This window comes from Rhamphochromis sp. 'chilingali', assembly GCF_963969265.1.
Source record: "Rhamphochromis sp. 'chilingali' genome assembly, chromosome: 18".
In the NCBI taxonomy this organism is placed as follows: domain Eukaryota; kingdom Metazoa; phylum Chordata; class Actinopteri; order Cichliformes; family Cichlidae; genus Rhamphochromis; species Rhamphochromis sp. 'chilingali'.
The window spans coordinates 31,611,714-31,627,747 of record NC_137945.1 but is presented as its reverse complement, the minus strand read 5'-3'; the positions used below and the strand labels follow the sequence as shown (position 1 = coordinate 31,627,747).

The 16,034-nt window shown below is 41.3% G+C and overlaps 1 protein-coding gene across 1 annotated transcript in view; it reads left to right on the top strand.

The window, feature by feature from the left end:
* Positions 1-2,280: 2,280 nt before the first annotated feature.
* Positions 2,281-16,034, top strand: part of vstm2a (V-set and transmembrane domain containing 2A) — a 105,891-nt gene continuing 92,137 nt past the window's right edge. The window contains exons 1-2 of the mRNA XM_080864547.1: positions 2,281-2,613; positions 3,771-3,937. Coding sequence (XP_080720673.1) covers positions 2,535-2,613; positions 3,771-3,937 — 246 coding nt within the window. The 5' untranslated portion in view covers positions 2,281-2,534. The remainder of the gene's footprint in view (positions 2,614-3,770; positions 3,938-16,034) is intronic.

Below are 16,034 nucleotides of genomic sequence, written 5' to 3'. Positions count from 1 at the left end.
ATCTGAAGTTACTAAACATTTTGGACCATATAATAATAAATATGTGTGTGATGAAAGTTGGGCAGTACTTACTCCACTCTGTATGCTCGTATGGGTCTGACTCTTTCAACTCCTTTGATTTTTTCCTCGTACTTTTCTTTTGCCTTTGCGTGAACTCTGTCTCTGTACGGAGCTGCCGTGTTCTCCGTCGTTTTGTATATAACTGTTTTTGGACCAAATAAAATGCAAATAGGGATTAAAACTGCAGAATTAATGATTGCCAGCACTGGAAATGCTAGCGCTTGATGGAGTGTTTTGATTTTGTTGCCACTCGTACCCACAATGCAATGCGTGAATGTCACGTGGTCTGTCAATCTCTATTTGGAAGGCAGAATTTCTGTTCTGAGTACATCGAAAGCACCATGACTGCAGTTTTATTGTTGGATGTAAAAAGCGCACATGACGCTGTGACGTAGGCTAGAATCATGGCGGCGGTCAACGACGGTCCAGGCGTGGGATTTCTCTCGTGGAAATGTGCACATTATTTTTTCCTTTCTGTTGGTAGGTGGCACAGTGCACTTGTGGCAAGATCGTGCTAACATGTAAGCAAGCTAGAAGACTGGCATCCTTGCTGGGTATCCAGTTAGGGAAGCAACACAATATTAAAAACAGAATTCTGAGTAAAAACAAAGTTACTTTCCCTAGTAACTAGTTACTTTGAAAGTAATGAGTAACTTGAAGTAACTGAGTTACTTTTGATAGAAGTAACTAGTAATGTAACTAATTTACTAATTTAAAGTAACTTACCCAACACTGTCTAACACACAACACTACACACCAACTACACAAGACAACACATTAACTACACGCTCCAAACAGCTAAAAATCAGAAATCTCTCTCGCTCTCTCTCTTTTTCTGCTGTCTTTCTCTCTCTCTCTCTCTCTTGCGGTCACTCCTAAAACTTCCCCCTCTTCCTAAACAACCAAATGTCATGTTGGCATATCATTTTTGATTGGCCGACATGGTGCGTTTTTCCACCAACAGGAAGGGGCAGGTTTTTTTTTTTTTTTTTTTAACTCTAGCAAGCACTCTCATAAGCAGAGAGTGCTCACTGCACTGTCCTTAGACAGTAAACGTGACGAAACTATTCAGGAAAAAAATATGTATATATTATTTAGCATTACTCTGGTTTTAGGTGGCCTATCAACACAATTTAAAAACTGGTATATATCACCTTGTTGCTTTGTTATCTTTAAGTGGTCAAACAGCAGCACTTATGCGATTGTTTTGCTCCCTTAGCTCCAGGTGTTGTGCCAAAAAGTGATCATCAGACATCAAGCTGCCCACTGCAGCTTAAGCGGGCGAAAGTGATTGTCTACCTAGATTGTCTATCTAGCTGTCTACTAGATTTTCTAGTAGGCAGCTACTTCTGATGCGGTAAGGTGCGATAAGCTGAAGGCAGCTTCAACCGTCTGGTTGTTGAAAAATAGTAAAGCGACCACACCGCATTTTCTTGTTAGTAAAGGTAACGGCGTTGTAACGATAGAAATAGTAATTAGTTAGATTACTGAAAACAGTAACGCCATTAGTAACGCGTTATTCCCATCACTCCTGAATTCTGACTTTATGCCAGTCGACCTATACACACCTGTCCGCCTCCCCAAAGGATGAATGATCTCCATTCACGTTATGAGCAGACATTAGTGGTGCCACGATATGTAAGCACTGCATCAAAGGCCAAAATGTTCTCACTCTTTCCGGGAGACTAATAGCAAATTCCAGCAGGCTCTCTTTTAGCTTAATGACTCGGGACATGTTATGCTTGCCCTGCCATGACCCACCTCCAAACTGTCATCTTTCTTATTTGCTCACTTGTGAAGCTGCAATATTTAGACGAACTCCTGACTACGTGAGTGCACCAGATTTTGACACACCCACATTTAATACGCGCTCTTGTGCATGTTAGACAAACTTTAAGGTTCTCTTTCACAAAACTGAAGTTTTGTGAATAAGTAGGACCTTTAAAAATCTGTATTCGCATCATTTGGGCATCATTTGCAAAAATGTCCAAATAAAATAAGCTCGTTAAAAAGTAGTAACTGTAAAGCAAACGCTCGGTGCTGCTTTTGTTTAAATTAAGCGGTCAAGGTGACAGGAAAAAAGGGCCGGATGAGGACTAGATTTGCAGAGGTGTGGGGAGAGTGTGGATGCCACAGTGATCCACTAGACTGACGTCTCTCTGGTAGCGCAGAAGAAGACCGCAACACGGTTATTTCACAGACTTCAGTGCAACCAGGCAGTCGACAGTCTCTCCCGCAGAGAGGCACAGAGAAAGAGAAGGAAGGAGAAAAAAAGAACTTCGGCAACGACAAGCTGTAGCTTTCCAGCATGTTCAGCCTTCTGAAATCTCCGTTTAAACACACTCGCCCAGCAACTGTTTGATTTTGCTGGTGTGCAGGATTTTTCCCCCCTCTTCGCCCCCTTGGAAAGATTCGTCTTTTTTCTATCCTCCTCCGGCTGATGTAAAAAGAAAAACGAGCCCCTTGATCTTGGAATGATGTGGACCTCACACGATACTGTTGGATTTGTTTTCTTAACCGGATTTTGCGTTCAATTCGGATTCTCTTTTGAAGGTAAGGATGGCATATTTTCTTAACCAAAAGGGGGGAAAAACAATGTTGGCGTGCGAGCGCGATCGTGTCTGGCTTTGCTGCCCTGCACTGGTGGGAGAAAGTGTTAAAAGTGCGCAGCTTTGCTGGCGGAAAACGGGGAAAAGAGGCTGTTGTGAAGGGATTTTTTTAAGTGACTGGAGAAAAAAGAAAGGGAAAGCGATCTCAGAATGAATGTTTCTCCTGAAGCTGATGACGAAAAAAAATGCAACTGGTGATTGTTTCAGATCAAGTCGTTTCACGTCGCGCTCAGAAGAGAAGGGGGGGCTCCTTCCCCCTCTTCCCCCCCTTGCACCTCTTTCACAGCGACGCTTGATGGGGAGATAAAACTTGTCTTAAAGGCTGCCTTTCATGAGAAGCTTTCAGCACCGCGGACAGCTGCAGCTGCCTGCGTCTGTCCGCGCTCCTGAAAAGCTGACGCTCCGGATTCCGTGTGGCTGCTTGGTGTCGCTCGCCACTTTCAAACTGCGTCGGTGCGGGCTCTCTCACGCTCGCAGCTACAAAGCTCTAAACAGTTTAACCGGGAGTTTGTCGAAAAGGACGTAAACGACGGTTTGGTTTAAAAGTTTACAAATGTCATGTCGTCACCGCTCCACAGAAGGCTATCTTCAAACCAAACTCTTTTATCAATCTGTGCTTTAAAAAAAAAAAAAAAAACACCCGTGGACTGAATCACACTCAGGCAAACACCACGAAGCTTAGTTGGAATTTTTAACGCGGTTTCAACCAGCTCCGCCGTGGCTACAAAGATACACGCATGTATAATAGGAAAGGTTTTTTGCGGAGGGGGGCATGGCTGCTCCAATTTAGTTTGTGAATAATGTAGCAGGAGTGCGTTACGTAAATTCCAGATGAAGACGCGTCATTATATGTGACGGTGGTGATGGTGGTGCTGGGGAGTGTGTGTGTGTGTGTGTGTGTGTGTGTGGGGGGGGGGGCTCTCTAATTAAAAACAAGAAGGCACCTTTCGTCAAACGTGTGCCTCAGTAACGCAGCTGCTGCGGCCATCAGCGAGCAGGAGACTCGAGTGATTCTGTGCGTGTAGACGACGCACAAACTAGCCTCATCATTATTACCCCCGCCTCACCCCCTCCTCCCCCCGCTCCTTCTCTCATCCGCAGGTCGGTTCACGGACCTGCCCTCCAACATGACCGTCAAAGAGGGTCAAAACATAGAAATGGCGTGCGCGTTCCAAAGCGGAACCGCCTCCGTGTATTTGGAGATCCAGTGGTGGTTCGTGAAAGCGCCGGAGCCGAGTGACAGCGAGGAGGACATCGATGCTCAAGAGGTACAAGGGAATCTCTCCCTCTCTCTCTCTACATCTCTCTCGGCGCGTGCCCTTTCCCTGTCAAGAGTTGTGCGAGGCTTGCTTGGAGCACACCCACTCATGAAGGAAATAAGGGCATCCAGTTTGTATCCCCTGCTATTCCGCACAAGCACCTTATGCTATCAAACCTCGTCCCTCTGTAGCCGACAGAACACTAAGTTTTTGGGTATTTGTTTTCTTTTCTGGAACTTTTTGTTAGCTTCATCCCCCTACCCCCAGCTGCTTCCCCGAAGCGGTTAAACATTTCTCATTTCCATAACTTTTCAATCCGTGGCTCTAAGTTCAGTTCGACTACTTGGGCTTCCAACTTTTCCCTGAAACAGTTAAAAAAAAGCCCTCCGCAATCCAAGCAGGACGCAGCCCCATCAAGAAGAAAAATAAGAGCATTAATCAAAGAAAAAAGTGGAGGGTGGGAAAGGGAAAAAATGAGCTCGTTCTGGATATTAATTACATGATAAATGAAGTAAATGAGCCCAACTATTCATGGATGGATAAAAAGTGGCTGAATCAATACAGCCAAAGCATATTCCTGCACGCTGCCTCATTTAACAGTGCATTGGAGGCTCTTTGGCATTTTGTTATGTATTGCTGCTGCATTACTGCTGGTTATGACAGCAAATAATGATCAGCTGCTTAGTGAATGAGAGTGTTTACTGCATTCAAATGAATGGAAATGACTTGCTTCCATGTTGTGTGGTGAGGAGCTGCGTTTCGTGATGTGCGAGGCCTGTTGTCATGACAGACATCAAACGGTGATCTGTACATTTCTATGACAAAGGGGAAGCGAGAGATGTGTGTGACGGGAGGTAGCTGGATATCCATGTGGCTTTAATTATTGTTCCATTGTTGCCCGGCTCTCACAGCAGCGTCGGCCAGGCTTTGATGTGGGTTTGATCCCACATGACTCTTGGATGTTGGGTTGAAGTGGCCTATTGATGCAGACATCACATTGTTACCCATATTTCTTATCAGGGATGGCTGTGTGACTGAAAGCTGCTGTGTGTGTGTGTGTGTTTGGCCTGCAGTGTTTCACTTTGAATGGCAGTGTGCGTGTGTGTGTGAGAGAGAGATAGTAATAGAGAACGAAGTCACTTGGTCTCCTGGAAATTTAGAGGAAATGAACACAATGTCTTAGAATGCAAATGTTTATGGAAATCCAAGCTGCATGCACGGAAAGTAAGACTCGGATGTTTGAAAGGATGATATGAAAAGACTTGAGAAGACAGACAGCAGCTCAGTGCTGAAATAGTGCAGAGGAAGGGTAGGTGGGCGGACACTTTATCTGCAACTCTTAACGACCCAGGTTTAATTCTTACCCGCACAATTATTCTACTGTGAGCTTTTATTTTTTTAATGCAAATATGCAGTTATTGCCTGTAGCTTTTATTGTGTGACAAGTTTTACAATAGTGGTAAAGGATGGGAAAAATAAAAGAAGCAAGGACATATACACAGAAACACTATATGAACTACACGTCTTGTTTTTTGAACTAAGTCCGTCTGTTTGTAAATGTAGACTGCATTTTGAGGTGCTGGATTATACAGACCTGTGTATAGGCACTGAATTTAAGCCTGGGACTGTAGTAGATTGTCACCATTGTAACAATTCAGTCTGTAAAATTTTCTTCCATCCTAAATGATCCACAATTGAGGGTATTGTTGCAAAGTGTAAGTGTTTCCGCAGTTTCACACGCAGTTCAGCCACAAAGTGTCAAAAGTGTCAGGCCATGTAACTTAGAAGTACGTATGTGTTCCAGGTAGGGAACAGGCATCCTAAATACATAGTTTAAAACATGTGCAGAATGTAACAAATGCACTGCTTCTTTGTGATTGTTTTACATGTTAATATATGAGACTGGGCTGGTTGTTGTTCCACCATGGTGCAGTGCTGTTTGAAAGTCATTTTCTATCATTGTAACATTGTGGAGCTTCCTGTAGGATCAGTGTTGGGTTCCTTCATAGAAAAAATGAATAATGCATTTTTTTAAACTTACATATTGGATAGGTAACTCATTACACTGCTAGTTACATTACTTTCATATTACTCTGCAACAGTCTGTCAAGTCGTAACATTATAACCCTCTTCATAAGAGTGACTCATATTTCAGTGTTTGAGCTTTTATGTTATATTTAAATGTGTGGTTTCAGTTAGCACATGCATCTCTTCCTAGATGCTCTATCATGTAAAACAACTAACATTATCAGTTTTTATAATACTTCAGCCATTGTAGAAATAAAAGAAAGACGAAATCAGATGACTTTGTGAGTGTGAAAGTAGGTGTGTTACCCAGAGGCAACACTGCAGAGGGATAGTATCGACTATTCCTACAAATATACATTCAGTGAATAAGTAGAAAGTGGATTCAGGCTGACATGTAGACACTGAAAAATGTAACACAAATCCACAAATTTATGTAATATTTCATAGTAAAACTCAGTTCTTCTGAAGCATTCCCAGGTCCACTCAAGTCAGTAAAGAAAGGAGTTTCTGCCTGCATCAGATCTAACGTTTGCCATATGCAGCAGGATTTGGTAATGGGTATTTTTTGTAAAGCACTAGAATTAACTTCTAACAAAATGCTAAATCAGGTCATTTGTGTACCCACATAAGCACAGTTTTCTCTATTTTTGCTGTTGTTGAAATATAAGTTAAACTTAAACATGTCAGCAGTATTAAACTCAGTGCCATCTATAACCAACACATTATTCAGTTCAATTCTATTTTATTTTAGTGCCAAAACCATAACAACAGTTACCTCAAGGTGCTATATATTGCACTTGTGTATACAGAAATTCTATATGCACAAGTTCTGTCTAAGTGGTGCATTGCTCCACCGATCGCCAGACCTCGTTTTTTTCAGCAGTGCTCACAATAGTGGCTTCTCTGCACTGCAGTATGAGTCCAAGAAACTGGACAGTTCGATTGAATGAGTGACTAGCAGCAGGATCTCCAACCGCTGCACCACGTCTGGTGGTGATTTTGAGGAGCTTTTTCACTGGACAGAGTGCACATGTGGCCTTAGCAGCTCTGAAACACCATCAAGGACAAACTGGTCTGGGATAAAGCAAGACGTGCGCCTCACACATGAAGGAAACACCTTTATTAGAATTCTGCAGTCTACTGAAGAGTCACTGGTGACCCATCTAAGGTCAGGGTTTGATTAATGCCCGCCTCTTTTTGATGCAATTTTCAGCCCATTATCACTCACAGTGTTTAGCACTTGATTTTAAATAGATAAATACCTTTTGTTTTATTAAAATTCATGTATCCATGTAGTATATGCCAAACCCAACCCTAATCACAGAATGGTCACTGTTGAGGTGGTTATTAAATAATGCATCAAAAGCACTGAACACCAAGGCGCCCTGGCAATATTTAGTCTTCTGGAGATACCTGTACCAAGGCCAGCCTGTGTCTGTTAATAGAACTCAAACAGCTGCCATTTTAAAAGGTAGTAGAGTGATGCACTCAGTGAAGAGACCACCTAGTACTACTAGGACTAAAGTGCATCATTTGTGTAACATCATATTTTGCAGAGTTGCAGGCTGAGAATTTTTAGAACACATTCACAAACCGAGTGACTCCTCTTTATCAGGATGCTATTCATTGGCTCGTGTATATTTTTGATATGCGGTAAAAATATATATTTGTGCGTTGACTTTTTCTGATCTTTCCCTGACCCTGTGATGGGGTCTTATTGTATTTCAAATTTTCCCAAGTGTCGCGGAAGCACAGAGCCCACGGTTGTTCATTTTGGCCTTGCAGTCGCTGAGCTGTGACAGAGTGCATCTGAGGCTGCTTTTTCAGGTGAAAATTTAAAGGAAAATAGCCCAGGGGTTATGATGGTTTATTATGGGGGAAATGGTTTATAAACTGCGAGCTCTGATTGCACTGAAGACTTGTTTGGAGTTTTACATGTTTTGAAACTGGTCTTTCGCTTGATTTCGTTGGTGGGAAAGTGGCAGTATGGAGAGATTATTTTAATATTTTAAATGGATTTGAAACATTTTTGACTCCATGAACAGAGTCTCAGACGATAAACATGTAGCAAAAAATGTACAATTGTGTCAACTGCACTTAGATCACTGCCGATAAAATAATGATCTGTCACAGGGCTTCTTCCTGCGCTTTCTCTGTTTGTTAAAGGACCAACATGTGGACTAAGAGTAGATGTAGGGGGCATGTGAATTCTTTGGTGAGATAATCCCTTCAGAAGATGATAACCACTTCTGCTTCCCCCCACTGTTTCCCATTAATATTAAATTGATGCTGCGTAATAATATTTTCGACTATTCATTTGGATCTTCTAAATAATTATTTCTGCATGAGGGCAAACTGTGTTGTAATATAGTCTATAACAATATCATCAAATCCAAAGAATAAAAAATCAATACATCTGATCATTTTTAAAGCTCTGCTTAAGGTTTGTTTAGATTCGTGTTTGACTAGGGCTTAGTAAAGACTATTACATACAGTTAACTGTTTGAAAAGCAAGGAACGATTGTGGTTTGGGTTAAAAGAGATCAGTGTTGAGTGTCAGATGAAAACAGGAGGAAATGGTGCATTTGATGGGGACTATTTTCAGCATTAATCCGCATTTGCTGCTCCAATGGTTATTTCTGACAGAGACTTCTCAGTTAGAACATTTATCTACTTGCAGGTTTTTAGCACCGTGATTAAGATAAGAAAAAATAAACTATGCTCAATTTGTTGCCGTTTTCACTTATCAGCTTTTGGAATAACAAAAAAAATAATATTCATGAAGCGTCTGTGCTCATTGCTTTTCCAAAATTCCCCGAGCCTACCTTGGACACAGATTAGAGTAAAAGAAAGGAAAACAAACATGTCAATAGAGAGAGCTGTTTGGCTTCAGCTTCCACAACAAGTGCTAAATGATTCTCCTCTCAGATTATAAATGACGAGCTGCCAGTTCATAATTATGCACAAACACAGACAGACAGAAACAAAATATTCACACCTCCATGACAAAGAGGAGTCGTGCCGCTGACGGGATTCGCTACACTTGTGATTTTGTTGATTCAAGTCAGAGAGTAAAGACACACAGAGAGGAGGAGAGCGATCGCAGAGCATGAGTGGGAGCTAAACATTTGCTGTTACGGAACAGGAGCAGATTGCTGTGGAAACACGGGGTCATCAGTCTATACGACACTTTGGCTGCCGTTCTCTAACAGAGGCTGTCTCGCCTGTCATTTCATCTATAATTATGCAGCATTGTTTTCAGAATGTTGGGTTATAATCCAAAAGGACTAAAGTGTACCTCTAAAAGAATATAATATGCTGCACATTTATATGAATGGATATGTGGATGCAAGCTTTTAAGCTAAGAGCAGAGGAAAGTAGTTTACTGGTGGTCTTGTGAAGCACTTCTGCCATTTAAAAAGACCAAAGTGCCGCACCAGTGAATTTTTTATTTCAATTTCCAATGCAGGGTACATTTTCCAAATCAGCTCTCCAAGATGGCCATAATGAGCTGGAGAGGACTGGCGTGAGAGTTGTGGTGCATCATGCAGATTTTTCTTCATAGTTCCATTACTCTGCTTTTCATGAATCCAGTTGAACTAACTTCCACAACTGCTTTATTTTTAGTCTCTGAGGCTGTTCTTGAGTTCCCACCAGTTAGCCTCATTAAGACATTAAAACCACATCGCTTTGCTCTACAGGTGCCCTTAGAGTGTCCCTGACCTGGAGGATAAAGGAACCCTGTTCCACTGTGTTTGACAGTGTTGAAAGATTAAAACATTTTAGGAAGAAGTCACTGTGGCGTGAAAACATGCACTATATGGACAAAAGTACTGGACCTTGTTTCTCATCCATTTTTAATCCATTATCACTGGGACCACTTTAGAGTTTTTTGCTCTTCACTGGGATTTCCACATCTGCTGTCTTCTGTTTTTTATTAATTATCAATACGTCTGGTTGGCTGGCCATTTATTACTGTGTAATCATACATTGCCATTAAACCTATTTGTGTTTTACGTATGTTGACCCTACAGTAATAGGGAGAAGCCCCCAACAATCACACGACCCTGTTTGAGCAAGCACTTGGTGACAGTGAGAAGGAAGCCTTTAAGCAGGAAGAAACCTCCACACTCAGAGAGAGGCAGCCATGTACCACGATGTGAGCAAAGACAGGACTAAAAATCCTGTCGTTGCTCACATCGTGGTACATGTCAAAGGTAGCCAGAGATTAATAATACCTAATGATTAAATGCAGAGTGGTGTGCAACCACACAGGGTTAGAAACAATAGAAGCTCCCCCCAGCAGCCTAACAAAAGGGGGATTCAGGATCACCTGATCCAGCCCTAACTATAAGCATAATCATGAAAGTAGAGATAGTCCTCTGAATCCAAACTGGGAGCTCGTTCCACAGAAGAGGGGCCATGTACGCTATCGGCTCTGCCTAAGACCGAAGCGCTTTATTGAAATACTATGAATACTATAAATTTGATATATTTGAAATATGTTGTCTTTGTTGTCCCCGTCAGGACTCTTGCTGCAGCATTTTGGATCAACTGAAGGTTTTTAGGGAGTTTTTAGGACATCCTGATAGAAGTAATAAATGCATCAAAATCACTCAGAGACAGGATGCTTCTAATTTTTTAAGGTATTGAGGCAATGTAAGAAAAAACTCCTGCGTGTTGGTTTAGTGTGTGCACTGGAGCACAAAAACGACTCTCCTGTGACGAGTCCTTTTCATCACAATTTTTTTTACAGCTTATTGACTTTGGCGAGATAGATCCGCTTCATTTGGTTCATTAAACTAAATGACCAATATTGCTGTGTGATACGCAAATGTTGGTATCAACACAGACTAACTAAAACAGTTTAGTTAACAGTTAAGGACATGGATACTGTGGGTTTTTTTAGAGACATGGAATGTAAATGTGCCTCCCTTTAACTGACTGTTGGTCAGCTTCTGTTGTTTAAATGTACTTTGGGCTATAAAGAATTAACATGACGATATTTTTCATAAAAAAAGTATATAACACAGTTCAGTGGGATGCAGTGGGGTTAAGTTAACTGGTGATTCTCTGCGTCAGGGTATACACACTCTAAGACAGCTGGGATAGGCTCCAACCCCCCAATACTAATTGCATTAGTATCGTTTAAATACCAGTGTTGATGTCGATACTATCGATATTTGGATCAATCTGCCCACCTCTAATGACCAAAATGTAGCATCACTGCATCAGTTCAACCTCTTGATATTTGAGAGGTTGTTAGTAATATGCTTATGGTTGTGGCTAGGTTTTTTTATATATATATATCCACCACTTTATGTTGATTTTTAACCCATCTGCCAATCTTAGAACAATCCTGTCATGGTCCTGAGTCTGTTGACTCTGTGTTTTTGTTTTGATTAAGACTGTTGTGTGTTTTGGATTAATTCTTGCTAAGATTTGCTTGTTCTTAGGTTTTGGTTTCTGTTTAGTGTCTAGTCTGTGTCTCTGTGCCTGCCCTGCTCCCACGTCTCCTGTCTAAGTTATCCCTTTCCTTGTGCTCTCTCTATACTGTGTCAGTATTGCGATCTCAGTCTGTATCTGTAAGTTCAGTTGGTGTGCTTCCTGTTTTACTAAGGTCCGTGTCGGTATTCTGCGTTGCTTCCCTTGTCTCGTCCTGCCCAATTAGTCCCAGCCATGTTTCCTTTCTGTCTCCCATTTCCTGATTACCCCGCTGTGTATTTCAGTCCTCTGTCATCCCCTGCTTGTTGTCGTGTCGTACCCTCTCCATGCTGTGTCTTGACCTCCGTGTTATGGTAGTTTTCTAGTTCTCCGTTCACAGCTTAGCTTTCTAGATTCTCCAGTTTCCTTGCTAAAGCTTAGTGTTTTGTATTCATGAAGAGTTCTTCTAAAAGCTGCATTTAACTTTCCTTCTCCGAGTCCTGCATTGGGTCCCATCTCCTGCCTGCCAAACACACCTGGACAAGATCTGTAAGACTCAAAAGCTTGTTTAGCGTTTTTTAAATTACACCTAGCATTTTGATGAAAGTGGATATTTCAATTAATATTTAATACCTAAATATAATTCATACCATTATAAAACATTCCAACAAATGTGAATAAGCGTGCAGGCTTTGTTTTCAGATTTCTGACTTCAGCCAGTCATTGCTCACAAAGGATTTGAATTAAACTGCTGAAAACAATATTTGTATTTCTAATTATTTTGGTTTGAGAATTACTTTTGAGCCTCTGGAAATGGAAGCACTATGTATAAATGGTTAATGCAATATTTTGTTAAACCCCTTAAATTAAAGCTGAAGGTCTACACTTAAATGACATTTTGATTGCTTCATTTCAAGTCCATTGTGAAGGCGCAAATTTAGAATATTGGATCTTTGTCTGAATACTGGCTGGAAAGGCTGCTGCTTTGACCTTCCTCATAGATGTACAAAGCCTACCTGAAGGTTATGTCACGCATGACGGACAGGGCCTCATTTCCATGCATTTGAATGTTAAAAAATACATTAACGATTTTATTTAGTTTTAAACTCTAAATCCCTCTTATTCTGAAGAGGTGGATATAAATCTTTTCAGGCTTTGATCTCTTCTTTTTATCCAGCTAATCCGCCCACTGTTGTTTGCCATAAGATCAATTTATTGAGTAAATCTTTACCACCCCGTCCACTGGTAATTCTATTTGGTGTGGGATTATGTTTGGATAAAAGTGAGGGAACGGGAGAAAAGCTGAGTTTTATCTGTGGAGGTAACTGTTCCGATCATTTCAGCCACTGCTCTGTGAGCTCTCGGTTATGTATTATTCCCACAGACGTTGGGAATAAATACATAAAAATAAAAGCAGCTTAAAATCAATGTAATTCTGTGTGTGTGTGTGTGTGGGGGGGGGGGGGGGGGGGCAAACATCTTTGTATATCTGGAATATCATAAAGGCCACACCTTGACAGTATGAATTTCTAAGCTGAAGTAAAGGTTTAGAGAAAAAATCGGAGATGATGCTGGAGACCTGGCGCAGATGTGTGCTGTTTAAAAATGTATACTGCATTTCATTACTCAAATACTGCCTGGAGTGCATGAATGGTGAGACTGCTGCTGGATTCAAACCTAGATCTCCATGAAACACATCACAGCACTGGCATGTCTTTCTAAAAGCGAGATGTTTTTTTTTTTTTAAGAAAAAAAAAGGAAGTGGACATGATATGAGGTCACCCTCAGCCGCCAGAGAAAATAGAGATCAGCTGAAGCCTGGGGTAAGAATACAAACGACCATTATATAAAGCATCCACCTGCGCACTTTGACCAAATAACACTCAAACCACTGCGAGCTTTACCTCTCTTAACAAGTGAGTTTATAAATCCACTGGGTGTAACAGCAAGGAAGCATAAAATCCATTGGCAGCCATGCTCTTTGAGTGACCTTACTGTCTGCCTCCCTGCCTCTCCATCATAGTCTGACTGCAGCTTATGCAGCCTCCTCCTCCACTCAAGCTGAGATAACTGCACCCGGAGTCAATACCATGCACCAGGTATAGTCTGCTGACTGCTCTCCTCAGCCATTCTGGCCCCTGCCATTCCCGCACACGCCTGTAATGATCTGCAGTGGTTTGTAAACAGCGAACATGAGTTCTCCACAGGAGCCTGTTGTGTATGTGTGAGCATGCACGAACACATGAAAGAGCTCGCTGCTTTGTTATTCCACCTGTGGACTGTCAAGCGATCCACTGACAGGCTCAGCTGCAGCGGCGGAAGAAAACCAGGCTTTTGAAATCACTGGAATTCACTGCAGAAACGACCGAGGGCTGTTTCCAGTATTGGTAAGGGGGTGGCAGGAGGTTGTTTAAGGTGGGGTGAGTGTCTGTGTGTGTGTGTGTGTCTGTCTGTGTGTGTGTGTCTATTTGTGTACCGGTTTTTCCTACCTTTGTGGGGACCAAAATTTGAAATTTACTATACTTGTGTGGGTCAACAGCCCATGGTCAGGTTTGGGGGGGAGGGAAACTGCATCAAAGCTCCTATGGATGGTACAGTATGAGCCGGCACTTGGTGACAGTGGGAATGAAGAACACCCAAGAAGTTTATGTTCTGCTTTATTTATGGTGAGTGAGTTTCTAACATATTTTTAGTCTCTTACTTGCCCAAATTTATGGATGCAGCTTGCTAAGCAAGCTAGTGTTAGCTAATGGCTTGTTTTATTGTAGGGTCTACCTTATATATACAAAGCACCTTGAGGTGACTGCTGTTGTGATTTGGTGCTATATAAATAAAATTTAATTGACTTAATTGGTGTGTAAACGTCTTCCCATTTCTGTGTCCAGAAAAACTAACATGGTGTGAGCAAGAATGCTAATACTAAGGCTTCAAGATGTAAAGTCCAAAACCATTGGGCAAGTTTATAGTTTAAAGCATCAAATGTGAGGTAAGAGAGCCAACAAAATGAGATGGCAAATAAATGTATTTCATTTTAGAATGATGTTAAATGGTAAACCAAATCACTGAGACCTATATAAAGCATGAGAGTGTATTTGTTTGCATCTATAATTACCACAAAAGCCCCCTGAGCCACGGTCGCCATTGGGGCGACCGTGGCTCAGGGGTTTGGGAACCGTATCTGTAACCGGAAGGTCGCCGGTTCGATCCCCTGGCTCTCTGTCCTGGTCGTTGTGTCCTTGGGCAAGACACTTTACCCTACTTGCCTACTGGTGTTGGCCAGAGGGGCCGATGGCGCGAAATGGCAGCCTCGCTTCTGTCAGTCTGCCCCAGGGCAGCTGTGGCTACAACCGTAGCTTGCCTCCACCAGGGTATAAGTGCGAGTGAATGAATAGTGGCATTGTAAAGCGCTTTGGGTGCCTTGAAAAGCGCTATATAAATCCAATCCATTATTATTATTAAATTCAAGTGACTTAATACAATTGACATGTTTTCTTCAACTTTATCTTTGTTACTGTCAGGCCAATTTTAAGCATTTCTGCTTAGATATTATGAAATGAAAATTATGAAATGAAATAATGTGATTTCTCAAAAAAGACATAAATCATATACGATTTGTTTCATCATCTTGAACATCAGCTTTACTAAACAGAAACATCTGAACATTTAACTGAAATGACAGGTGTCCTTCCTTCTTGGAGTCAAAATTCATTTTCTTGAGTTTTTTTATAAAACTGAAAGGATGAAAAAAATAAGATCTGAAATGAGAGATTGATCCAAAATAGTCCTTTAGGGTCTGAAGCTCAGGTGTATCTGTTTGACTGACAGCTGACAAGGGCATGGAGAGACAGTGTGAAGGATGCTACACTGAGAAATTCCACCAGCAAGGTAAGCAGCAGGGCTGAAGGATAACTGACAACTGGTTTAAGCTGCAAATAAAGATTGTTACAACAGAGCAGGTAATTAGCCATGGTAACATATTTGCTAATGTGGTATTTTTGCCAAGTCCCCTGAGAACTTGTTGTTAAAACTCTGTGACTGTTGTTCAGATTTGTGCTGATATCTGAAGGCAAGCGTGTCTGTCAGTCTTCCTACAACAGAACATGAATGAGTCCAGTTCTTCACGTACTGTGTCCTGCTCAGTTTATGCACACAGAGCTCTTGGTTCCAGGGCTTATTATATTTGCTTACGGTATTTAAAAGTGAATTAATAATTTTTTCCCCAAAATACTGTGTGAGCTTTAATCCTGGTGTTTTTATGCAAATGTATTTGAAGCTCTATAAGCCTGTTCTGCATGTGTGCTTTCAAATATGCACAAATCTGGTTTAAATGGTTGTTACCATCTATGTGTAACACACAAAAACCAAGTTAATTTGGAGGAATTCAATAATACATTAAAAACTGTTTAGTCAGAATTTGTGTGTATTGATCAAGTCCTTTATGTGAGTGTATGAAAGCATGTCCATGTGAGTGTGGGAGTACTTTTTATACTGTGTTGCTATGGTGAGACTATACGTAATGATAATGGTTTCTTTCATGTTTACTCATCTCCGGTCAGCGCATGTATAGACCTGGATATGTTTTTTGGTACTGCTGCGAACTGGTTAATATATTTGTAGCATTATTCCAAACTTCAATATTTCTAAGCTGTTTTTA